Consider the following 26,308-nt stretch of genomic DNA (forward strand, 5'->3'; position numbering starts at 1 on the left):
AAAAAATCTTTTTATCTTTTTAGGGGCTCTTAAATTCAAAGCAAGAGACATCTCTTTTGAATATAATAAAAAAGACTGTAAGCTGCAGCCTCTTAAAACTGTATACTTAGTAAACACTCGCTCACTCACTCACTCACTCACTCACTCACTCACTCACTCACTCACTCACTCACTCACTCACTCACTCACTCACTCACTCACTCACTCACTCACTCACTCACTCACTCACTCACTCACTCATTCACACACACACACACACACACACACACATACAGATATCAGTTCTGGATTTATGATACTAAACATGGCATTTAATAAAATAAAGGGATGTTTCCATGCATTTCCACGCGACAGCGTTCATTTTCAACGTGTTAAAAACAAACATACAGAATATCACTCGGAGGGAAATGTTCCCTGTGAACTGAACACAGGAGTATAAAAATGCAGCACCAGACACATGTAAAGGCCAGCTAGTGTGAAGAGTTAGGTAGCAGTCAGGAGCCCAGGTATGCGTACGTTGGTCACTGAGATGCATAGAGGGGGGTGCGATTCTTACACAGGTCACCCGATATGGATGTGAATACCCTCAGATTAAAACTGACAGTCTGAACTTTAACCTCACATTCACTGTTTCACTTCAAATCCAATGTCCAGTACGGAGCCACAGCAAAAAACAAGACCAGGTTAAAACCTAGTGTATGGCTGGACCTAACACATGTGATCCAGCCTCCAATGACGTAACTTCATAACTCGGCCGACCAATGGTGTAACTTCATCGCTCACTCAGTCACTCAGTCAGTCACAGACATTCGCGTTTTTTAGGGCTGGCCTCACTGTTGTGGTCCAGCCAAAAAAGGGTCACTGTCCAAATACTTACTGCACTGCATATGCAGTATATGTATAATATTATATATTGTGTAATACTGATGATGGAAACTAGCTGTGTATATAAACGCATGGTGCCTCTGCAGCATGGTATCAGTCGAAACGAGATCTAAACTTTGCCTGTGATTGACATTATGGATGTCATGTCTTAGACAGCATAGGAATCTATTCGCTCTAATCAGGAGACACAAACTTGGAGGTTTAATGTTATGTGCACCAGGGTTGTCAGGTCTTTGTGGCAATTTTGAGCCAACACAAAATATAAGTTATTTGAAGTTTATGTGAGGGGCGGGGGTAGTTGGAACACACTGTTTTTGGAGTTGGAGGGGGAGGGGGGAGGGGGGAGGAGAGTGAGCGCAGGTGAAGGTGTTTAGGAGGGGAGGGGGGGGTCATCCACAGATGAGAGACTGCTGGGGGGCAAGGCGTGGGCGGGGGGGGGGTTATTATGTGAGGCTCAGAAAAACTGACACCTCTGCCAACCTGTTTTAGAAAAAACTAAATAAAATCCCCACGGTCATGTTATAAAAAGCAGGCCATGCTGGCACAAGGGGTGCAGACCTGGCAACCCTGATCCAAACCGTCGGAAAATAGATTTTGTGCTCTGGCACCCTATGGCATACAGAGATAAAATAATTTTCCTGGCCTAAATAGTTATCAGCTTTGCTCTATACGTCTCTGGTGTCGCCAGCCAGCCTGATCCAAATGCTGTGAGATACTGGGGCTGGGTGATGCTGTTTGCAGTATTGGTCTTGTAAGTGACTTTGGCCAGACGCATGTGACAGATTAATAAATGCATCCATATGCTAATGGACTGATAACTGAATCCCTATCATTCTGAAAGAAAGTTGTAGAAAATTGTGTCAAAGTTCAACATTTCGGGAAAAAATAAAACAAAGAAGAAAAAAAAAAAAAACAACATTACCTTCGACCTCTTGTGTTCTAGCCAGTTCAGAAAGTGGGCAGGTCCAACCCCCATGACACTATGCTTCCCCGGCGCCCCATTGGCACGGCCGTTCCTGTCCGTCAAAGACGTCGCCTGGCGACAGCCAATGGCGCGGGAGCCTCGGGATCGAGGCTCGGAGCGCTGTGTTGAAATTTAAACTTTGTTCCCACGGATCGAAGACAGAGGAACAGACGGCGTGCAAAAGGGATCTGCGGACTGACAGCGTCTGAAGAAGGGGAGAGAGAGAGAGACAGAGAGAGAGAGAGAGATTATAAACTGCGTTTGGATACGACACGAGTGCTGTTTTCCCCCACTGCCGTCCCGGAAGAGGACAGGATGACCCAGCCCTGCGGAAAGGTACCCAGAAATAGTGTACCCCTGAGGGGGCTTCTCACCTGTAAACGAGGTCATTTCGCGGTGTGGAGCCGTCCTGGCGGGCGGGGAGCGACAGGGCAGGTTATTCTTGCCACTGAGGCACGGCACGATCGTCTTCTGTATGAGACTTTGGTCCAAAGTCCACAAAGTTTTTTTTTTTTTGTTTGTTTTTTGGTTTTTTCCTGCACTAGTTTTAGGGGAAAAGTTTTCCATAGCGCATTATGCTTTAATTAAACAATATGCAAAATAATGCATTTATATAGCTTCGGATAAAAGCGCTATAGAAATCCAGTCCGTTTACCATTTAATTAAACTGCAGCTGTTTGGAGAAACATGACTTCACTGGTAAAGGGGGAGAGGCATTGCATGTGTTTGTGTGTGTGTTGTGTGTGTGTCTCTATGTATATGTGGGCATATGTTTTTGTAGGTCTGGTTCTTGTGCGTGTATGTGTGTGTGAGAGAGAGAGAGATAGAGAGAGTGCATGCCTGTGTGTTTTGTAATTGCGTGTGTGTGTATGTTTGCATTTTTTGTGTGTTCGTATGTGTGTGTGTGTGTGTGTTCAGGTTTTACAGAAGTGGGTAAAAGTTTGAGTGATAACAATTTAATGTGCTGAATTTAACTGGAGAACAAACAGTGATTCACCAGAAGGACATCTGACATGTCTCTGTCTAACTTGGTGTAATAACCCATTGATGTGCCAGTCTCATTTTTTTTTTGAAAAGACGCTGACAATGTTCCTTTTCTCTGATTTGATTTACAGATAAGTTTAAAAAAAAAATCTGAATCATTTTCATTTCTCACAAAAACCCTTCTGAGGCACAGACGTGGAAATAAAATATATAATATATAATCATAAAAACTGAAAAATCAGGAAAGGCAGGTGGTTTGTGAAGGGCTTTCTTAGTATTTCACACATCTCATTTTCAAATTTAGCACGTTTCCTTTGAATGATTATCATTGTGTTACATAATTGCTTCAATGATAACGCAGTGTTTATAGCCCAAGGATAACACTGAAGGGAATGTAAAGTTTTGTTAGAATAATAATAATAATAATAGTGTAAAGATTGCTGGTGGGCTCATCCAGTTAAGGCAGTGTTTTAGGGTGGATAGGCCTGGTTTGGTATCAAACCCAGACTGTGCCAGCACCAACTGTGACTGCAGGGTGAGGCACGTCTGCCTCCAGTTGTGCCCACGAATGGGCGGGTTTTCAATCGACCAGAATGACATCACCTCGTTGGACACCAGCGACCCCTGCTGGTTGCTCGGGTGTGCACAAGTCCGCCTGTTCCTTCGCTCACAAATGACCTGATTCGCCAAGAAGCGTTTGCAAAACCTTTCAGCAACATACAAAAAAAACAAAAAAAACAATAACATGACCAGTGCTTGGTTGTGGTATTTTTTTTTGTTGTTGCACCAACCATTGGTCATGCTATTAGTTTTGCGCATGGCAAAAGGCTTTGTAAAAAAAGTGTTCTGGCTTTGCCCAGGAATGGGAGGGTTTCAGTCGGTCAGAATGACATCACCTCATTGTACAACAGTGGCCTCTGCTGGTCACGTGGATAACTGCAAGTCCACCTAGTCAGTGGCACACAAATATGCAAAAAGTGTACAACAACTGAAAGGTAAAAAGCAGAACTAGCTGCTGGTTGAAATTACACCTGCAATGGTTCTAAAACAGGTTGGCAATCTGGTAGATCTCAAAAAGTTCTGGGTACACAAACAAAAACATATCATCTTGCTGTGATGAAAATGTAATGGATTTAATAATAAGAACAAAAGCTGTCAATGGGAGCTTTGAAATGAAATGAAAAGGCACTGAGCATAACTGCTTTCAGTATCAATGGCAAAATGTGTTTTTTTTTTAATAGTAAGAAGCGCCACAGGTGCTTGAACTCTATTGCATTTCATTTTTTTCTTTGTTTTTAGGAATTGTGTTTTTGTCGTTGTCATCATTATTAATTAGCACCTGTTTTTCACATCTCCAAAACTGACAAAGCTTTGCAGGCACATGCTGGTGTATGCCAAGTACCCCCCCCCCCCCAAACCCCCCCGCAACCCCCACCAGTCAGAGGCAGCAAATTACAGCCTCATGGTGATGCCACAGCAGACAACTCAAAATCCAATTTATAAAAAAGGAATTCAAAGCACTCATCTTCAAGTGATTGGGCTCGTAGCTTATGCGCATGTGTCTGCAAGCGGACCCCGTAATTACTGCTTGCTGCTGTATAATTAATCTGTTTATTCCTGGGCTAATGGGAGTGCGTGTGTGCAAGGGACAGGCTTGTGCATCTTGATGGCTGAGGTGGGGGAAAAAAAAAAAAACCCATCAAACAGCTGGCTCAACCAATCAGCTAAATCATGGCCTTCAATCAAATTCGGCCGGTTAATTGAATCAGGCATTTTGGTGCCGGACTAGAAACTAAAAAAAAAACGTCACCTACAAGCTCTTTTCTTGGATGAGGCCGGGGACACCTGCGGAAATGTCTGCCCCCAATGCTCTTAAGAGGTTCAAGTCCCCTGGGTTTGAAGTTCTCACACAGAGGCGTCACCGAGCATCTCTTTGAAACCTCACTGCATCTCACTGAAGGAGTTGGCAGCTCGCCCAGAAGTGCGGCTCCTAATTCCCAAGCTGGCTGAGCCACCGACGCTGAGCCCCGCCCCGCCACTGATTTCCTGTACGGCCTCTCCACCTCTCTCGCCTCCCGCTGCTGAGCCGCCGTCGATGAGATATTGAATTCGCCGCGGACTCTTCTGGATACAGAGAGAAAATTAATAAATGTTTGGTCCTCCAGGGGTACGGCGGCATGGAGCTGCTGGACCTGCTCTTTGATCAGAACGACGGAATCCTGCGTCACGAGGAGCTCGGCTACCATAGCAACCCCAGCTGGCCAATCGCAGAGCACAGCGTGAGTTTCCTGGTTCTCGGTCTTACAAGGGTGCTTTTTTTTTTGTTTGACTGACTGTTCCCATTCAGTGTCCTCCCAAATGCGAATCCTCAGAGAAAAGTATCTACGACTGTTTTTTTTATTCATTATTTTTTTTACTGTTTCTCAGCCTCATGGCTCAATGGCTTTCTTGACTTTCATTGGCACAACAGTCTCCAAAGGAAACTGTGTGTGATAGTGTGTGAGTGTGTGTGAGTGTGTGTGTTTATGTATAGTGTGTGTGTGTGTGTGTGTGTGTGTGTGTGTGAATAGTGTGTGTGTTTATGTATAGTGTTTGTGTGTGTGTACAGTGTATGTGTGTGTATATATAGTGTGTGTGAGTGTGTGTGTATTTATGTATAGTGTGTGAGTGTGTGTGTGTATAGTGTGTGAGTGTGTGTGTGTTTATGTATAGTGTGTGAGTGTGTGTGTGTATAGTGTGTGTGTGTGTGTGTTTATGTATAGTGTGTGTGTGAATAGTGTGTGAGTGTGTGAGTTTATGTATAATGTGTGAGTGTGTGTGTGTATAGTGTGTGTGTGTGTGTGTGAATAGTGTGTGAGTGTGTGAGTGTGTATAGTGTGTGTGTGTGTGTTTATGTATAGTGTGTGAGTGTGTGTGTGTGAATAGTGTGTGAGTGTGTGTGTGTGTATAGTGTGTGTGTGTGTGTTTATGTATAGTGTGTGAGTGTGTGTGTGTATAGTGTGTGAGTGTGTGTGTGTTTATGTATAGTGTGTGAGTGTGTGTGTGTATAGTGTGTGTGTGTGTGTTTATGTATAGTGTGTGTGTGAATAGTGTGTGAGTGTGTGAGTTTATGTATAGTGTGTGTGTGTGTGTGTATAGTGTGTGTGTGTGTGTTTATGTATAGTGTGTGAGTGTGTGTGTGTATAGTGTGTGTGTGTGTTTATTTATAGTGTGTGTGAGTGTGTGTGTATTTATGTATAGTGTGTGTGTGTATAGTGTGTGAGTGTGTGCGTGTGTGTGTGTGAATAGTGTGTGAGTGTGTGTGTGTGTATAGTGTGTGAGTGTGTGTTTATGTATAGTGTGTGCGTTTATGTATAGTGTGTGTGTGTGTGTGTGTGTGTTTATGTAGTGTGTGAGTGTGTGTGTGTGAGTGTGTGTGTGTGTGCGTGTATAGTGTGTGAGTGTGTGTGTGTGTATAGTGTGTGAGTGTGTGTGTGTGTATAGTGTGAGTGTGTGTGTGTGTATAGTGTGAGTGTGTGTGTGTGTATAGTGTGAGTGTGTGTGTGTGTATAGTGTGAGTGTGTGTGTGTGTATAGTGTGAGTGTGTGTGTGTGTATAGTGTGAGTGTGTGTGTGTGTATAGTGTGAGTGTGTGTGTGTGTATAGTGTGAGTGTGTGTGTGTGTATAGTGTGTGTGTGTGTGTTTTCTCTGGTCTGATCTCTCCCTCCCGTGCCTTGCTGCAGGCCCTGAGTCCAGCCTGTTCTGCTGATGACTTCCTGGACTCCCTGCTGTGCGCCAGCGACTCGGCCTCTGCCTCGCGCTCCCCGGTGTGGTCCCCCTCCCCCAGCGACAGCGGGATCAGCGAGGACCCCCCCTCGGATCAGCTCGACAGCCCCCCGCCCCCAGACAGCCCCCCCTTCGAGCCCCGCTTCTTCCATGCTCATCCTCACCCCCCGCGTCGGTCTCAGGACAGCGTGGAGCCCGACGTCTTCATCGACCTGGGTGAGCAGCGCATCTGTAAACAATACACAGCAGCATCTGAACGAGACACAGAAACCTGCACATTCAAGTGTTCCTCCACATTTGGGTGGACTGTTTTCTCCTTTTGGAAAATAAAAATGTTTTGACATATCCTCCAGAGTATTAAAGTTTAAGTATAACATTTTTTTTGACATAATACAACTGTTGTGCGCTGAAAATATTTTCAAAAACAATATTTATTTAATTTATTAAAAGGTCACTGCATAGTAGAATATATGGTTCTTGAGATTCAGACCAGAGACTCATGTCCCTTACAGGGGACAAAAATGAATTGCTGGGTGTAAGAAGGATATTGAAAGTTTTCACACTTTCTGAAGAAGGGTTTTCTCATTTCTGAGTTTTCCCATTTCTGAGGGGTTTTCCCATTTCTGAGGAGTTTTCCCGTTTTTGAGGAGTTTTCCCATTTCTGGGGAGTTTTCCCATATTTGAGAGGCCTTTCTTGCGAGCGGCTGTGTGTCTGTTTTCCTGGCAGATGGCTGGGAAGCGGGATTCTTCGCGGAGCGCAAGCCGTCCCTCCTGCCAGAGCACGCCGTCCCGCTGACCGTGAAAGACCTGCTGCTGTCCAGCACCGCTGACACTGTGAGTGAGCACCGAGTGTGGAGGAGAGGGAGAGAGAGAGAGAGAGAGAGAGAGAGAGAGAGAGACAGCACCGCTGACACTGTGAGTGAGCACGGAGTGTGGAGGAGAGAGGGGGGGGAGGGGGAGAGAGAGAGAGGGAGAGACAGCACCACTGACACTGTGAGTGAGCACGGAGTGTGGAGGAGAGGGGGGGGAGGGGGAGAGAGAGAGAGAGAGAGCACCACTGACAATACAAAAAAACTGACAAAAATCACTGAGTGAACATAGAGTGCAGAGGAGAGATAGAGAGACAGAGATGCCTGGCTTTCCTGATACCTGAAGTCAGGGGCTTATTTCCCCCAACTAACTGGAGTGGAAACAAATTTGACCCTAATAACTACCGAGGCATCTGTGTGAGCAGCAATCTTGGGGAAGGTTTTCCACAGCTTTTTCAATTCCAGAATGCAGGCCTAACAAACCCAATGTCTTGAGCAGAGGACGAATTGGCTTTCTACTGAACCACCACACAACTGATCATGTTTACACCCTACAAACCTAACTAATCAACATGAACACCAAAAAAAAGCAAAGGTCAAATTTTTGTCATCACGCTTTGGCAATTTATATTTTTAAAGAGTGTGCGTAAGAGAGAGAGAGTGGAAGAGAGAATTGAATTGAATTGAAATTGAGAGTGAGAGGGGGAGGGGAGAGAGACAAATAGAGGGGGAGAGACAGAAGGGGGGGCAAAGTGGGGGGAGAGGGAGACAGAGAGAGAGAGAAAAGAGAAGGGGAGAGAGAGGGGGCAGATTGGGAGAGATAAGAGAGGAGGAGAAAGACACAGGCAGACAGGGAGAGAGAGAGACTTGGAGATAGAGGAAGAGATGGATTGAGAGAGATAAGGAGAGAGAGGCATTGAGATAGTGAGACAGAGGAGATAGAAAGAGAGACGGAGAGATAGAGAGAAGGGAAAGAAAGAAAGGCTGAAAGAGGGGGAGGAGAGATAGCGTGAGCGAACCTGAAGGAAACAAGAGAACGAGAGCGTCTCAGTCGAGACGGCCCAAGTGACCAGACAGACGACGGGGCCGCTTACGTCTGTCAGCAATCAGCCTCCGTCCGTGGAATCAGAGTCAGGGCAGCGTGGGGACTCACCGAAGCCAGCAAACACACGCTAATTACAAAAGAAAGTAAAAGCTCATCGTATGATCACTAAAACACAAAACAGCAAATCTGCGATGCAGTAGCCTCGATCACGCGCAGTTATATCTTCCATCCTGGTTTAAATACTCTTTGAATGCCATCTTATCCGTGAGGGCCTACATGTGTTCCAGGATGGCATGTGCTCGGCTCATACACAACCCATGCTCATAGTCTTACCCAACACCGTATGGCACCTCAAAGACTGGTTGGGCAGTTCTGCTCTAGATGTTGAATGAGGTGTGTACTCTACATACAGATGTGTACTCTGTATACAGGTGTGTATTCTGTATACAGGTGTGTACTCTACATACAGATGTGTACTCTGTATACAGGTGTGTACTCTATATATAGGTGTGTATTCTGTATACAGGTGTGTACTCTACATACAGATGTGTACTCTGTATACAGGTGTGTACTCTGTATATAGGTGTGTACTCTGCATACAGGTGTGTACTCTGCATACAGGCATGTACTTTGAATACAGATGCATACTCTGTATACAGGTGCGTACTCTGAATACAGGTGTGTACTCTGTATATAGGTGTGTACTCTGAATACAGGTGTGTACTCTGTATATAGGCATGTACTTTGAATACAGATGCATACTCTGTATACAGGTGCGTACTCTGAATACAGGTGTGTACTCTGTATACAGGTGTGTACTCTGTATACAGGTGTGTACTCTGAATACAGGTGTGTACTCTGTATATAGGTGTGTACTCTGAATACTGGTGTGTACTCTGTATATACGTGTGTACTCTGAATACAGGTGTGTACTCTGTATATACGTGTGTACTCTGAATACAGGTGTGTACTCTGCATACAGGTGTGTACTCTACATACAGATGTGTACTCTGAATACAGGTGTGTACTCTGCATACAGGTGTGTACTCTGTATATAGGTGTGTACTCTGCATACAGGCATGTACTTTGAATACAGATGCATACTCTGTATACAGGTGCGTACTCTGAATACAGGTGTGTACTCTGTATATAGGTGTGTACTCTGAATACAGGTGTGTACTCTGTATACAGGTGTGTACTCTGAATACAGGTGTGTACTCTGTATATAGGTGTGTACTCTGAATACAGGTGTGTACTCTGTATATAGGTGTGTACTCTGAATACAGGTGTGTACTCTGTATATAGGTGTGTACTCTGAATACAGGTGTGTACTCTGTATATACGTGTGTACTCTGAATACAGGTGTGTACTCTGTATATACGTGTGTACTCTGAATACAGGTGTGTACTCTGTATATAGGTGTGTACTCTGAATACAGGTGTGTACTCTGTATATAGGTGTGTACTCTGAATACAGGTGTGTACTCTGTATATACGTGTGTACTCTGAATACAGGTGTGTACTCTGTATATAGGTGTGTACTCTGAATACAGGTGTGTACTCTGTATATAGGTGTGTACTCTGCATACAGGTGTGTACTCTGCATACAGGTGTGTACTCTGAATACAGGTGTGTACTCTGTATATAGGTGTGTACTCTGCATACAGGTGTGTACTCTGAATACAGGTGTGTACTCTGAATACAGGTGTGTACTCTGTATATACGTGTGTACTCTGCATACAGGTGTGTACTCTGTATATAGGTGTGTACTCTGTATATACGTGTGTACTCTGCATACAGGTGTGTACTCTGTATATAGGTGTGTACTCTGTATACAGGTGTGTACTCTGCATACAGGTGTGTACTCTGCATACAGGTGTGTACTCTGTATACAGGTGTGTACTCTGCATACAGGTGTGTACTCTGCATACAGGTGTGTACCTGGGAAGAGAATCCTGCTACACTGAATCACTGCTCAACACACATACTGAACTACTCTTATTACAGGACAGAACGCGGAACCCACCACCCCCTGTTTGATCAGTGTATCAGTGCATCCGTCTGTCTCTGAGTGTCTGTAGAATCTGTCCGTCCGTCCGTCCGTCTCCTGAGCGTCCGTCTGTCTCTCAGTCTCAGCAGGCCTCCCAGCCGTCCTATCAGGAGCTGATCCTCAACGAGGATGAGAAGAAGCTGCTGGCCAAGGAGGGCGTGAATCTGCCCAGCCAGCTGCCTCTGACCAAGGTGCAGCACACACACCGCACGCCCCCGTCCCAAACCAGCAGGGGTGCAGCACACACACCACACACCCCTGTCCCAAACCAGCAAGGGAACACACACACACACCGCACACCCCCGTCCCAAACCAGCAGGGGAACACACACACACCGCACGCCCCCGTCCCAAACCAGCAGGGGTGCAGCACATACACCACACGTCCCCATCCCAAAGCCAGCAAGGGAACACACACACACACACCGCACACCCCCGCCCCAAACCAGCAGGGGAACACACACACACCACACACCCCCGTCCCAAACCAGCAGGGGAACACACACACACACCGCACGTCCCGTCCCAAACCAGCAGGGGAACACACACACACCGCACGTCCCACCCCAAACAAGCAGGGGGAACACACACACACACACCGCATGTCCCGTCCCAAGCCAGCGAGGGAACACACACACCGCACGCCCCCGTCCCGCCCCAGCTGGGGGACGCCCCTTTCAAACACTTCCCTCAAATTCAGATTCAGATCTGCTCTTTCACCACAGGCGCACACAAGCACTGAGCGGCCAAAGGAATCTGACATTACACACGCTCGTGCTGTGAATTAGTATTCATCTCTGTCCTTCTCCCCCCTCTCTCTATGTGGGAAATAATGAGCAAATAATTCATACAGCAAGACTAACCCGCACAATACAAAAATAAATGCAATTCTGCAACATAAAAGACAAGAAAATGGACACAATCAGAGGTCCTCCTCATCTCCCCTGTGTGTCTCTCTCTCTCCCCCTCTCCCCCCCCCTCTCTCTCTCTCTCTCTCTCCCTCTCTCTCTCCGTCTCTCCTGCTGCTGAAGCACGAGGAGAGGATTCTGAAGAAGATCCGCAGGAAGATCCGGAACAAGCAGTCGGCCCAGGAGAGCAGGAAGAAGAGAAAGGAGTACATCGACGGGCTGGAGGGCAGGTACGGGCCGCAGGTCCGACCGTCGGCCGCGTGCGAGACCCCGGGCGAAAGCGGCAGAGCTCCCCTCTGATTGGTCCTCCTGAGCCTGTAATGGAGTGTACGATGTACATGTAACAATGAAGTATGATGCAACAATGCATGATGACTCCTTCCATTATATGGCATTGGACAAACCTTACAGGTCAAAGGTCAGGGATTTCAGCTCAGGCCCTACTAGGCCAGCTGTGTCTGCTGCTTTTAAAGGTCACGGTAGCCAAAGCGCCTTCATGGCGGTGCGCTATACCCGCTCTGTCTGCCGTTAGCTCACGCGATAGCAATCAGCTAGCTGTGGCGAAATAATGGGCGCCCAGGTGCTCCACCAATCAGAATCAAGCGTTCATGCTAAACTACATCGAAGAGTGATCAATTAACACGTGTAGTCATTATGCTTGAAATTAGTTGTCGGTTTTTGTTGTTGTGGTGGTGGCGGTGGGGGGGCGGTGTGTGGGGGCGGTGTGGGGGGGTGAACAGTGGGGCTCCCCAGGCGCGGCGGGACGCAGCTCTGAATCGGCGCTGTAAGCGGTAATTATAGCTCAGCGTGTGGCGGGCGGGCGGGCGGGCGGGCGAGAGAGCGAGCGGCGGCTAATGAGCGGCTCCTTCCCGCCAGGATGGCGACCTGCAGCGCGCAGAACCAGGAGCTGCAGAGGAAGGTGGCCCAGCTGGAGAAGAGCAACATGTAAGCTCCGCCCCCGCTAACGTTAGCGCTACGCCTGCCCGACTGCTATCACCTTTCTACAAGTATCTCTCTCTCTCTCCTCTCTCTCTCTCCCTTCATCCCCCTTTCTCTCCCTCCCCCTCTCTCTCTCTCTCTCCGTTCATCCTCCTCTCTCTCTCTCTCCCTTCATTCCCCTTTCTCTCCCTCCCCCTCTCTCTCTCCCTTCATCCTCCTCTCTCTCCCGCTCCCTTCCCCTTCCCCTCTCTCTCTCTCTCTCCCTTCATCCTCCTCTCTCTCCCACTCCCTTCCCCTTCCCCTTCCCCTCTCTCTCTCTCCCCTCTCTCCCTCTCACTCCATATCTCTCTCTCTCTCTCTCCAGGTCTCTGCTGGAGCAGCTGCGTAGATTGCAGTCGCTGGTCATGAACAGTTGCAACAAAACAGCCCAGACAGGGACCTGCGTTCTGGTAAGAACTGCACTAACACTCACAGTTAGGCCCAACAGCACCACACAGACACTCACAGTTAGGCCCAACAGAACCACAGTGCACTCACAGTTAGGCCCAACAGAACCACACAGACACTCACAGTTAGGCCCAACAGAACCACACTGACACTCACAGTTAGGCCCAACAGAACCACACAGACACTCACAGTTAGGCCCAACAGAACCACACAGACACTCACAGTTAGGCCCAACAGAACCACAATGCACTCACAGTTAGGCCCAACAGAACCACAGTGCACTCACAGTTAGGCCCAACAGCACCACAGTGCACTCACAGTTAGGCCCAACAGAACCACAGTGCACTCACAGTTAGGCCCAACAGAACCACTGGTGGGCAGGAATGTTTCATCCGCAAACATTCACAATCAGAAGACGAGACAGCATTTCCACGGCAAGGTGTTTCTCTCGTCACAGAACCTTGCGTTACGTTTCTTTGTGTCTTGAGTTTTTGGACCCGATCTCGGGGGGATAATGAGACCACTGGAGGACTGGAGGGAACCTGTAGAGCAGAAGAACCGGTTTTAACTGGTTTTATCTGGCGTTTGCGTTTGTGCTCACACACAGGGACACAGAGGGACAGAAGCAGTGAGGCAGTCACATCTGAACACACACTCTCGCTCCCCGCCCCCCCCCCCCCCCCTCTCGCTCGCAGACACACACACAAATACAAACATCAGTGAAGTTAAAAATAGCACCACATAGACCTTGACCTGGACTTCTGATCTGAGATGAAGAATCTGAAACAGACTTCATACACCCCCCTCCCCTCCCCCTCTTTCTCTCCGTCTCCTCTCTCTTCAGACCTCTTCCCATCTTCCTAATCTCTCATCTCTCTTCCTACCCCTTTATTTCCCTTCTCCCTACCCACTCTCCCTCTTTCACTCTCTCCATCTCTCCTGCTCGCCCTCCCTATTGCATATATTGTATTGTATATACTGTTTCTTTTCTGTTGTTTGTAGTAGAGTTTGCGAGTGTATTTAATATTTTTTGTGTTTGACATTAAATTTTTTAAAAAAAACTTTTTAAAATATGTATGGGGTATTTATTTTTATGTTGGTGGGCTTTTGTTGTGTCTCCCTCCCTGTCTCCATCTCTCCCTCCCTCTTTCTCTTCCTCCCTCCCCCTCTCCCCCTGCCTCTCCCCCTCCCCCTCCCCCTCTCTCTCCCTCCCCCCCTCTCTCTCCCCCTCTCCCCCCCCCCCCTCTCTCTCTCCCCCTCTCCCCCCCCCCCCTCTCTCTCTCCCCCTCTCCCCCCCCCCCCTCTCTCTCTCCCCCCCCCTCTCTCCCCCTCTCCCCCCCCCCCCCTCTCTCCCCCTCTCCCCCCTCTCTCTCTCTCAGGTGCTGGTGCTCTCCTTCTCCCTGCTCCTGTTTCCCAGCCTACAGCCGTTCTCTCTCAGCAGACCCAGCGTGGAGGTCGACTTCAGCGCAGTCAGAGGTCAGCCTGCGCTCTTTCCCTCTACCTGGGGGGGGCACAGGGGGCGGGGACCTGCAGGAAATGACATACATTAAAACAGCCCAAACCAACACAGGAAATGACATACATTACAACAGCCCAAACACAGGACATTACATACATTAAAACAGACCAAACACAGGACATTACATACATTAAAACAGACCAAACACAGGAAATGACATACATTAAAACAGCCCAAACACAGGACATTACATACATTAGAACAGACCAAACACAGAAAATTACATACATTAAAACAGCCGAAACACAGGAAATTACATACATTAAAACAGCCCAAACACAGGAAATTACATACATTAAAACAGCCCAAACACAGGAAATTACATACATTAAAAGAGCCCAAACACAGGAAATTACATACATTAAAACAGCCCAAACCAACACAGGAAATGACATACATTACAAAGATGTTGCTGGATTTCCCTCGTGCTACTGCTATGGCTAGCTGGGACTCAGATGTGTTTGCTTGGCCCTGGTGATGCCAGCGAGCGTTCTGTGGCTTGAGGTAGTGATGTCAGCGAGGGGTTCGGGGTTCGGGGTTCGGGGTTCGGGGTTCACAGTGTCAGCCGCACATCTCACGCAGTCCCCTCTCTGTTCTGCCCCCTCCCCCTGCAGTCCAGTCGCGGTCACTGCGCTCTGTGGTGGAGGGTCAAAGGTCGGCGCTGCCCCCGTTCTCCGTGGACAGAGGGGTGGAGGCGGTGTCCTCACTGCTCTCCAAGCTGCAGCTGCGGCAGGGCCCGGGCCCCTACCCCGACCCCGACGCCGACCCCGTCCCGCACAACCACAGCCTGGAGGAGCGGGGCCATCTCCACGGCGACCCCATCACCGGCCACGTCGCCACGGTGACCTGGACCGCCCACCGGGGCTCTCCGCACGCCGACGGCATGTAGCGGACCGCGCCGGGCGTCCAGGGCCCGAGAGGCCGCCTCCGGTTTCCACGGCGACCCCCCTCACCTTCAACAGGCGACGCCTGCCCCGACAGGAGGCCGCAGATTACCCATCATGCCCCGCCGCGTTCCCGCGCCTCGTGATGCTTAACTTGCACTGCTGTCCTCCACAGAGGACACACACGGCAGTGGCCAAACGTTGTTTGCTATCCGGTTATGTCGCACCTTCCTTGGCGGGACATTCTGTTTATTTTATATTGTGTATCAGATGTACCCAGATATTAGACTGACGTGCCCATAACCTCAAAGAAGGACTTCTTTATGTAAACATGCTTATGGATGAGAATAGGTGGATACATTCATTGGCAGATATGCTCCTTTCAAATGTTATTTACGTCAATTTCCATAAGTGAATGACTGGGCTCTAACAAATAATGCCTATCCCCCCCCGCCTCCGCCCCCAACCCCCCCCCCATTATTCTTTCTTCGCTTGCCATGACGAAAACGGATAAATTCATTCTCTCAAGCAAGGACACACCTGTCTCCATTTTGCTTATGGCAAAACTATTTGCGGGAGAGGATACTTTTTTATGTGTGAATCTTGATTGTAGGAAATAGTACATGAGTCAACTTAGTTAAAACAGGTAAAGCTAAGTTTTATTTTGATGTAGATTCTTTGTATTACTATTATCATTTGAAAAAATAAATGTAAATTGTAAACTATGTAAAATACATTAATTCTATAAATTAATAAAGCTGTTAAAACATAATGTCTTTTTCATCCAAGAATTGGTTTAAATATGTGTTAGGGAAAGGAGACAAACACATCATGTCCAAACTAATGATCTGAGTTCAAATAATCTGGACAAGTCTACGATAATGCAGGTCAGGTATTCTCATTTTTCCTTAACGAAGGTTACCAAGGTTACACTGTCGCTGCACAATAGCATGTCAAACTTTTCTTTGATGTTCTTTATTATTCATTTTTCCGTCACGACCGAACCCCAAGTTCCGATGAATAATTTAGACACCGATCAAAACGCCGGAAACGGGACGAGACGCGGAGCGCCCGATCTCCCGCCGGGCCGCGTTCGAGATCGGAAAGTCTGCTTCAGTCACCTGACTCAGTAACCGGGGCGACGGTCCCGGAAACCACGAAAAAGAGCCTGACAGGGAAGGTGCTTTTTAATCGCGGCAGACACTCGAGCGCTTCGATCCTGCGTCTGGGAAACAGGACACGGAATTTTCAATCATCGCATTCACACCTCTCCTTCTGAGACTGAGACAGAGAGAGAGAGAGTGAGAGAGTAAGCGAGAGAGAGATTGAGTAAGAGAGAGAGAGAGAGAGTGTGAATGAGTGAAGAAGAGAGAGAGAGAAAGAGAGAGAGAGAGATTGAGAGAGAGAGAGTGAAGGAGAGAGAGAGAGAAAGAGAGTGTGAATGAGTGTCAGAGAGAGATTGAGTAAGAGAGAGTGAGTGACAGAGAGAGAAAGAGAGAGAGAGCAAGTGAGTGAGAAAGAGAGTATGAGTGAGAGAGAGAGAGAAAAAGAGAGTGAGTGAGTGAGAGAGAGAGACATAGAGAAAGAGAGAACCAGATAGCATACTGTAATTCAGCCCGCTCTTTTCAGTCCATAATGAGAGACGCCTGGGGTGTGAGGCATTGGGATTTGGAAAGGGGGGGGGGGGAGATTGGGGCATGCAACAATTCAAAATGTCTTTGATTTAATTCGGAAATTGTTTCTACCGCCTTAAGAATGGGTTGAAATAAGGTGAGACTTTATTTCGGCGGACCGCAGCGGAGTCGATGTTTTGATTTGTTCCCGTGCGTTATCTGAGCAGATAAGGGCGTTCCACGCGGCACGGAGCCTTGGCACGAGCGGCTACGGCCGCGGTTAACGACCTGGAGCCAAAGGGCGACGTAATCGTCCTGCCAAAGAAGCCGGGACCACAGCGTTCGCTGGCAAAATACAACAAATTTAAAAAAAAACTACATCGAATAGCCAGCTGGCTTCCGACAACAAAATACAAACGAGGCTGTTTCTGCTTGGTTTTCAACGAGACGACCATTTTAAAGGGATAAAAATATTTAAAAATTCCTGGCTTACAGCTAAACGCTGGCGACAGAGGTAATCACCCCAGGAAAATCATAAAGCTGTCCCCTTCTGTGTCACGTTGGACAACTTGGATTTTATTTTTATTTTATTTTATTTTAACCAAATGTACTCTTAGAAATTAATTAACACTGGTAATTTTACTGTGTGGTTTATTATTATTATTATTACCACCCTTAGGGGAATAAATACTGGAACCTTAAAAAAAACAATTAAACTGAAGTGAGTGAGTCATGTTGCTACTCTCACCCGATCCAGGTGAAATGTCATCGGTAAGCTACTGCTTATCACCGAGACACAAAGTACACTGTCTGCCATTCCAATACAGGTGTGTGTGTGTGTGTGTGTGTGTGTGTGTTTTTGCACAACCCAGCGGCTCCGGGACATGGGGGGGGGGGGGTCACGGTGCTGGACTATGATTCGTTTCGCGGCACACAAACAGAAAGGCTTCCGAAAATTGGCCGGAAGCCCATTTCACTCTCCTTTCTGGAGCAAGAAACAATAAACAACTGGAACACAGGCACAAATAAATAAAACAATAAATGAAAAAAACCTTTCCTGAGACAAGAAAATGTTGACTAAAATGAAAACACAACAGCTGTCTGTCAGTAATCTTCAAAAGCAGTGGTTCTCAGACTTGGTCCTGGGGGGCCACTGGGAATGCTGGTTTTCATTTCAACCTCAACAGCAATACCAGAATTTTAACAAGCTGTTAATTTTTCTTAATTAGGTGCTTTTCATGTTTTAGAGCTGGGGTCCCCAGTCTTAGCCAGAAAGGGCCAGTGTGGGTCCACACACCTGATTCTACTAATCGATCACTGCTAAGCACCTTGATTTGTACAATCAGGATCAGGTGTGTGCACCCATACTGGCCCTTTCTGGAACCCCAGCTCTAAAACATGAAAAGTACCTAATTAAGAACAATTAACTGCTTGTTAAAATTCTGGGATTGCAGCTGAGGTTGGAATGAGAACCCGCACACACACAGTGGTCCTCCAGGACCGTGTTTGAGAACCACTGTTCCAAAGCACCACCAAAAATCGGACCACTGGAACCAGGCCTGGGGTGGTTATCGGCAATCGACCTCAGCTGTGGTCAGGGGCGTTGTAGTGGTTGGAAAAGTGGGACTGACTACCCAGGGCCCAAATGGGGGGGGAGGGCCCTCGAAAAGCCTGGAATGATGCGTGAGAGACATGGATCAAGAGAGGAAGGGGGCCCACAGAGACTGCTTATGTATAGGACCCAGAATTTTGTGCTACACCCCTGGCTGTGGTTGCCTGCGGCTAACCTGCTGCTGTCCGTGGTCCTGAAGTCTGACGAGTTGGGCAACCGTCCGTACGCCTCGGTTTTTAGCCGTCATTGCTGGCCTGGGTTTCCACAGAAACAGGTGCATGTCCTCAGAGGCGTCACTTCCCCCAAATAAAGAAAGTGCAGCTTAGTACTGCCAAGACTGACAGGTTCAAGACAAAACAAACCAAAAACCGTTACATTTTGACACTTTTCTCAGAGACGGCGAACAACAAACGTTTCACATATTTCATACCCAGGGATAACTGTTAGTAAAAAAAAAAAAAAAAAAAAAAGCTGGGGGCGAATGAAGCTTCCATGCGGACATCGAACTGTAGCCTTGTTGGCTACGACGTAAGATTGACTGTAACGTTAGCTTGTACTACTAACGTCAGTTCGGCATTTTCCCAATATGATCATACACAGCCAAATAGACAGTATGCCTCAACCTTGAAACGAAACGGAAAATCACAAGCTAGCAAGCAGACTAAATATCAATCAATCAGACGGACGGAGTTGAGGCGCTGACTGACTCGCACAGAAAGTAGTTGGAGCCAAGTTTTGATTTTTACCACTTCTACGTCACGGGAGTGAGCTGGGCCGAGACGAAACTTTTCACCTTCCGGTGGCAGTGCATGGCTACGCACAAAATGCGGTGGCACGGCTTGATTATATTTTAGATTTTCTGTACTGTAGGGCGAATCTGATGTATCAAAGGGAGACCAGCTACTCGGCTTTAGAACTTATTTTTCCCTTCACCTCCTGAAGAGTGTATTTTTCAAAATTGACAAGAGAAGTCTCCGCGCCCCCGTGTACATCGGCACCCACGCGCACTCAGCTCTGTCAGGTGCATGTGCGACGTTTGCTTGTCGCATTCAATCGGATGTCCTTTACACAACCACGAGCCTCCTGACAAGAACAGCGGAGTGGAAAAGAATAACAAGATTTAAAATAAACTCTCCGTTCACTCCGTCATTCATTTTACTATTCAAGTAGGCGGAAGGGAGCTTCGACAAGGACAGCAAAAAATAAAAAAAAATAAAAAATAAAAAAAATAAAAAAACCAACAACCTAAACATGCGTGTGCAGATCAGAAAAAAGAAGGAAAATTCAGCGCCGGGGGTGTTACTGAGAACCCTGGCCTCGTATAGGGGACAGCGGGGTAATAACGAGCGGTTTTCGTACTTGAAAATATTACAAGAGATGAAAATATTCAGAAAAAAATATTACAAGAGATGGATGAATCATTTTTTAACACAAACATCCTACACCCTTTGGCTATGATTACACACCACTCACTAGCAATCTGACCGAAAGGACCGAGAGTGAGATGTTACATTTAACCCCAAGGATGGAGTACACCGAACAGTCTTAACAGCTTTAAAAGTTAACACATAGTAAAGGAATTCAACACAGTTCCATGTTGCATGATACAAACAGCTTTCTTTTTATAATTACATTGATATGTTTTTCGAGGCCTACCTATGTCGGTGAAAATCCAACACAAGACTGTATATTGTGCTCATGTTCTTGTCTAATGCCTGTTCGATCCAAGCAGCTTCAGTCCATGTCACGTGTCACCGCGTAGCTTTACCGCCGTTCACATTGGAGACAAAGAGACGGCAATTCTGCGTTTAACCTGGAATACGTCGTTCAAGCTCGATGCATCTGCCTAAAAAGTCCATGTCAGATTTTACCGCGCGTTAGGTTTCGACCCGCGGTCCCCTACCTCAGAACACGTAGCGACCTTCACACAGACCCATACAATCTGAAGTTATTCTTCCATAATGAGCTCCCCAGCCCCGCATTTATGCGCGCAGAAACACTCTGACCTTCTGAATTCAGAATGTGAGCGAGTTGCGTGGTCTAAATCCACAAATTCTTTAGGCTGCAAGCCATATACGTGCATACACGTATAATTTATTCTATACTCGTGTAATTCATGGTCACTTCATTTGAAATACATGCATAGTTATTTTATTGAAGCATTCCGTACAGGTTACTTATTTTGCGTCCCCTCCATTGGCATGGCAAAAAAAAAGCTGTACCCACTTAAAAAAAAGAAGAAAAAAAAAAGAGTCTCGCGCTTGGCGCGGTGTATCTGGAGACGTGCGCATGCACGCGGCAGGTATAAAAACAGCGGTAGTAGTTCCGTGCGCCTCAGAGAGAGAGAGAGAGAGCGAGGAGCCAACGCGAGTGGGAGAAGAGGCAGGGACGCAGCAGAGGGACGAGGAGGCCAGAAACTGGCAAAAAAAAAAAAAGTAAAACGTCAGGCAAGCAAATGGATAAGGAGAAGAATGGGGAACTGCTTTTTCTGTCCTCCCGATATTGACACATCTAGCTAATAGATACTTTTTTCTTTTTTTTCCACCCTCAAGAGAGAAATAAAAAAGAGAAGCACTCTGAGAGACGGCAGGAGGAATGAGGTGTGGGGAGTGAATGAGGAGGGGCAGAAGCATGCAGAAGAACAGCAGCGGCGGCGGCGGCGGCGGCGACGCTCTCCCACTGGAGCTGGGCGCTTGCGGGCTGGCGCCGGACGAGGGCGCGGCGGGGCTGCCCAATCAGACGGAGGGGGAGCTGGGCAACCTGTCCCTGCGCTGCTGGCTGCAGCTCCTGTCGCGGGAGTCCAGCCTGGATCTCCACGGCGACGGCGCCAGCGTGGCCGTGCGCACGGTCATCGCGCTGGTCTACTCGGTGGTGTGCGTGCTGGGGCTGCTGGGTAACCTGCTGGCGCTCTGCCTGCTGCGCTCGCGCCACCGGCGCAAGCAGTCCACCGTCACCGGCCTGGTGATGGGCCTGGCGCTCACCGACCTGCAGTTCGTGCTGACGCTGCCCTTCTGGGCCGTGGACACGGCGCTGGACTTCCGCTGGCCCTTCGGCCGCGTCATGTGCAAGATCGTCGGCACCGTCACCGCCATGAACATGTACGCCAGCGTCTTCTTCCTCACCGCCATGAGCGTGGCGCGCTACTGCGCCCTGGCGTCGGCGCTGCGCATGCCCAGCCCCCGCCGGGCCGCCGCCCGGGCCAAGTGGGCGAGCGTGGGCATCTGGGGTGCGGCGCTGGCCGCCGCCCTGCCGCACGCCGCCTACTCCACCACCGCCCGGCTGTCGGACGAGGAGCTGTGCCTGGTGCGCTTCCCGGACTCGGGCCGCTGGGACCCGCAGCTGCTGCTGGGCCTGTACCAGACGCAGAAGGTGCTGCTGGGCTTCGTGGCGCCGCTGGCCGTCATCTGCGTCTGCTACCTGCTGCTGCTGCGCTTCGTGCTGCGCCGCCGCGGCGAGCCGGGCTGCCACCGGCGGCGCTCCAAGGTGACCCGGTCGGTGACGGTGGTGGTGCTGGCGTTCTTCCTGTGCTGGCTGCCCAACCAGGCGCTCACGCTGTGGGGCGTGCTGATCAAGTTCGACCTGGTGCCGTTCAGCGACGCCTTCTACGTGGCGCAGGCCTACGCCTTCCCGCTGTCCGTCTGCCTGGCGCACACCAACAGCTGCCTCAACCCCGTGCTCTACTGCCTGGTGCGGCAGGAGTTCCGCGCGGGGCTCAAGGAGATGCTGCTGCGGGCCACGCCCTCCTTCCGGCACCTGGCCAACCTGGCGGCCCGCAGGAAGGACAAGGCCGAGCCAGCGCCCGTGCTGGTGCTCACCTAGAGAGAGAGGTGGCGGCGTTCGCCACGGCAACCTGCCCGTCCCCCATCCCCTGCTCCTCCCCCCCCCTCGGAGCAGCGAACACAAGGCAGGATATTTCTGAGAAATATTATTTCCTGGAACCGTTTAGAAGTTGATTGACAGCGACTCATTGTTGATGGCAAAAGCTCACTGGGGCATCAATTCACCCAATTCCCTTGCTTCCATTGAAAAGAAAATAAACTGTTTTGTGGCAAATCTGACATATGGTTTATCTGCTTGTCTGAGCACCATAAATCATTTTACTATTTTATTTATGAATTTATTTTTTGGTCACAATTCGGAAGTAACGGAAGAGGTAGGCTACAGTAGTTACCGGCTCAAGTCGTTTGAGCTGTATTTCAATATTAACTCACGGGATAACGAACCATAAGCAGAGCTAAGACTAGCCCTCTCGGTTTAAGGTGCGCGTCTTTCACCGTCATTTTTAATATTTTTTTGTCTTTGCATTAGCAACGTCGCGTGAATTAGGTCTGGTGACTCAAGTCTGAATAAGTCGCGCGACTCATCTGAAAATACGGAAGGAAATATATAAATAGGGGCGGGGGGCATTTTAATGAACGCTTACAAATAAATAGCTTAGTGGCGTCGCTCTTATTTAGGAATATTGATAAATAAAATGGCCACGGTCGAACTGAACTGTACCTGTTGATTGTTTTAACAGTCAGATAGTGGTAGAATGCCACAAACCGGGTCTTCGCAGTCAGACAATTTACTCCGTCAAAGGTTGCTGAAGTCTTTTTACGCTGCTGTTAACTCGACAGTAAAGACGGTACGGGGAAGGTCTTCCCAAATGTAATTCCTAACTTCGACTGCTGCAGTTTGCATGGATTTAACAAGGGAAATGCATCATCTGAAACGACAGAATTTGCACGGTTAAACGCTACAGCAAGAATCAGGTCTAAACTTTTTTAAACTGGTGGCTCATTTGTTTGAGCAACTGGGTTCTTGTCACAATTTGTTTACACTTCTGTCATCACTACCGTGGACAGCTCGCGGCTGGCTGTCAGGCGAACTGGAAGTGTACTTGGGGTATTTCCTTTGCTATAAACAACTCCAGAGAAGCGCCGACGAAAAAGGCTGTAAAATCGGGATTCTCGCGGTTCGCACTGTATTTAAAAACTTACTATATTCAATATGTCCAAAATACGACTGTTTGTTCTCTGATACTCTGGACGCTTTGAAATATCAGTGGTAAAAAAAAACAACACCGGTCTTGGTCTTGGTGTCGTACTGATACAGGAAAAAAAAGCAGTCAGATTAACTAACAGGAGAATACCTCACGGACAGCGGAAAAAACAACACTTCCGGGGAAACCAACAAGCCAACAAGTCTGCAAATTAAGTTTCTAAATTTAGCGCGCAGTTAGAACTTGAAAGAGACATTGTAAGGGATGCCAAACATTATTAGCGCTGACGCGTGACGTTGTCTCCATGTAATTTGTCGTATATCTACACACAGTACAAAACAATTCGGAATTATACGAAATAATATTTCTTGCAAAGCGTTTCTTCGTTTTTCCTTTTTGAAGATGCCTAGAAGGTAGTGAGCTTTCGTGGGCAGCTGCCCATGTTACTCAGGGAGGGGCATTGCTCTTACGAGGATTTACTAGCGTTTAAATTCCCTGTGATTTCTTTTTTTCTGTTTTCTTTCCCTGCAGGGTTGAAAGTAGTCAGGTTTAACGCTGTGTTTTGAGCCGTTTTCCAGTGTTCCAACAAACAGTGCGATACTTTATATCAAACACAACCGATCGCACGGAAACTCCACAATGATATGAAGCCTTATGCGTCTATAACGTTCCCTCGTTTCTTTATCCGTCTGTAACGTTTCCTTTATCCGTCTATAATGTCCCCTTGTTTCCTTTGCCCGTCTATAACATGTTCCCGACCCTCTCGTTTGTATTTGTATTTTTTATGTACTTAAGTCAATTCAAATAAAAAGCGGGTGTCGCAATTCACCGTACATTACCGCGTCCTCTTCCAGTCCGGTGCACAGCTCATAAATCAGAGCCCTGTGCTCCCATGTTGGATTACTGGCATGGATTTCCTGTTTATGTAATAATTATGTAAATTATGTAATAAAGATTAAAATTATTGGAAGTACACAGAATACAATCTCTGTGTTGTTTATGTCTGGAGCCTCAAGTTCTTTTTTCAGGAACATTTGACCTTGGAAAGAGCTGACCTGTATCCTCTAGAGGTCGCTGTTGGGACTCCAATTGCCGTAATTTGTGTTAATCAGTCAAATGGATACAAATAATTGTACAGTTAAACTTAGAAGGGTACAGGGTGGTATGGCTGCTTAGCTTCAGCAGTTAGCTATTAGAAGGGTACAGGGTGGTATAGCTGCTTAGCTTCAGCAGTTAGCCATGAGAAGGGTACAGGGTGGTATGGCTGCTTAGCTTCAGCAGTTAGCCATGAGAAGGGTACAGGGTGGTATGGCTGCTTAGCTTCAGCAGTTAGCCATGAGAAGGGTACAGGGAGGTATTGCTGGTTAGCTTCAGCAGTTAGCCATGAAAAGAGTACAGGGTGGTATGGCTGCTTAGCTTCAGCAGTTAGCCATGAGAAGGGTACAGGGTGGTATGAATGCTTAGCTTCAGCAGTTAGCCATGAGAAGGGTACAGAGTGGTATGGCTGCTTAGCTTCAGCAGTTAGCCATGAGAAGGGTACAGAGTGGTATGGTTGCTTAGCTTCAGCAGTTAGCCATGAGAAGGGTACATGGTGATATGGCTGCTTAGCTTCAGCAGTTAGATCTATTTATTTGTACATAAATACGTAAATGAAAGCAAATGCTGCAATAAATCAAATTAACATTAAGAGCACATACAGTACCTCTCTAATCTGACACAACTGAAAAGAGGCTACAGGCGACCTTTGCTAGCATGAGGATGAGAGTCATCAATAAGGTGCCAACGCAATGGCAGTCTATCGCAACTTTTTTTAAAAATTTAAAGTCGATTCTCTCCACCTCTTATTTTCTCGTGAGCGCTCTGGGACTTGTCTTCAGTCCCTGTGATTTAGGACTCTTCCTGTCTGCTCTCGCAGACGGCGCATTTATCACGTCCGGGCTTCGGTCTCCGAGGACGGCGGTGGAAAGCGGCGTCGTCCGTCAAAGTCTCCCGGTAACGGGCCGAGAAACAAAACGGCCCCCCCGACTCTGCCTCGGCCAGGGGTTAAACAAGGCCGACCCCCCCTCACAGCTCAGCGCCCTCCGAGGAGTTTTTGGGGAAATGCTACTGTAACAGGCAGAACTTGATTAAATTAATTAATTTATTTATTTATTTTAAAAGCGAGGAATGAAATAAAGGTTTGTGTCGACCGCTTTCCATCGCTGCGTGAGGCAGGGAGAAAAGCGCACACTCTCGCACTTCAGCACTTCAGCAGGAGGGAACGGCTCAGCTTTTCCCATCAGAAAATAGCGCGTGCCGTTAACCCGTTTTGTTGCCATGGTGATAAATTTCATAGTTCAGTGGCGAACCGAAAGTGAGTTTCATCTTTCTTTCATAGATTTAATGCTGAAAGATGAGTTTTTTTTGTTTTGTTTTTATCACCTTCGCATTTTTTGAGATTTCTCAACGGGGACGGTTGGTTTTGCTGGGAACATTGACTTCCAAGAAGTTTTGCACAGGGTGTTTTTGGAGTGTTCCTTCATTCTTTGTGACATCAGACTCCCCAGCTAACCAATGAGAGAGGAGCACATTTGGCAGATTCCGGGCCTTTTGGTTTGGCTTAAAGTCAGCCAGCCTGACAGCCATTACCTGTGAATCCCACCTCAGTGGAAACACGTCAGAAGTGACTCAGGCTGGGGATGCAGTTACTTTTTTTTTTTTTGTAGGTTGTATTTTTAGCTTCTTGAGTTTGTGCTGAACATAAAAAGATGTGAAAGTCAATCAAATTGTAAAAACATCGTTTTTCATTTCTGTTTTTTTTTTCTTCTGTGATGGCATCTAATTAATTCTAGTTTTTATTCGTGAAAAAAAAAGAAAAAAAAATCTTGCCGGTGTTTTAACTTATTTTTCAGTGGATTAGGTG

General features: G+C 47.6%; 2 protein-coding genes across 2 annotated transcripts; both read left to right on the plus strand.

Annotated features, from left to right (window-relative positions):
- Positions 1 to 1,988: 1,988 nt before the first annotated feature.
- Positions 1,989 to 15,966, plus strand: LOC118229422 (cyclic AMP-responsive element-binding protein 3-like protein 3-A). Its single transcript, XM_035421365.1, has 10 exons — positions 1,989 to 2,185; positions 4,999 to 5,112; positions 6,556 to 6,814; positions 7,326 to 7,432; positions 10,582 to 10,692; positions 11,532 to 11,638; positions 12,285 to 12,353; positions 12,712 to 12,796; positions 14,174 to 14,270; positions 14,928 to 15,966. The coding sequence occupies exons 1-10, from the start codon at positions 2,165 to 2,167 to the stop codon at positions 15,200 to 15,202; spliced, it is 1,245 nt and encodes a 414-aa protein (XP_035277256.1). The 5' UTR covers positions 1,989 to 2,164; the 3' UTR covers positions 15,203 to 15,966.
- A 4,812-nt stretch (positions 15,967 to 20,778) lies between these two features.
- Positions 20,779 to 24,379, plus strand: LOC118229423 (relaxin-3 receptor 1-like). The gene has a single exon (XM_035421366.1). It carries the CDS (start codon positions 21,036 to 21,038, stop codon positions 22,239 to 22,241), a length of 1,206 nt encoding a protein of 401 aa, XP_035277257.1. The 5' UTR covers positions 20,779 to 21,035; the 3' UTR covers positions 22,242 to 24,379.
- Positions 24,380 to 26,308: the final 1,929 nt, after the last annotated feature.

This window comes from Anguilla anguilla, chromosome 6 (assembly GCF_013347855.1).
Source record: "Anguilla anguilla isolate fAngAng1 chromosome 6, fAngAng1.pri, whole genome shotgun sequence".
Taxonomy (NCBI): domain Eukaryota; kingdom Metazoa; phylum Chordata; class Actinopteri; order Anguilliformes; family Anguillidae; genus Anguilla; species Anguilla anguilla.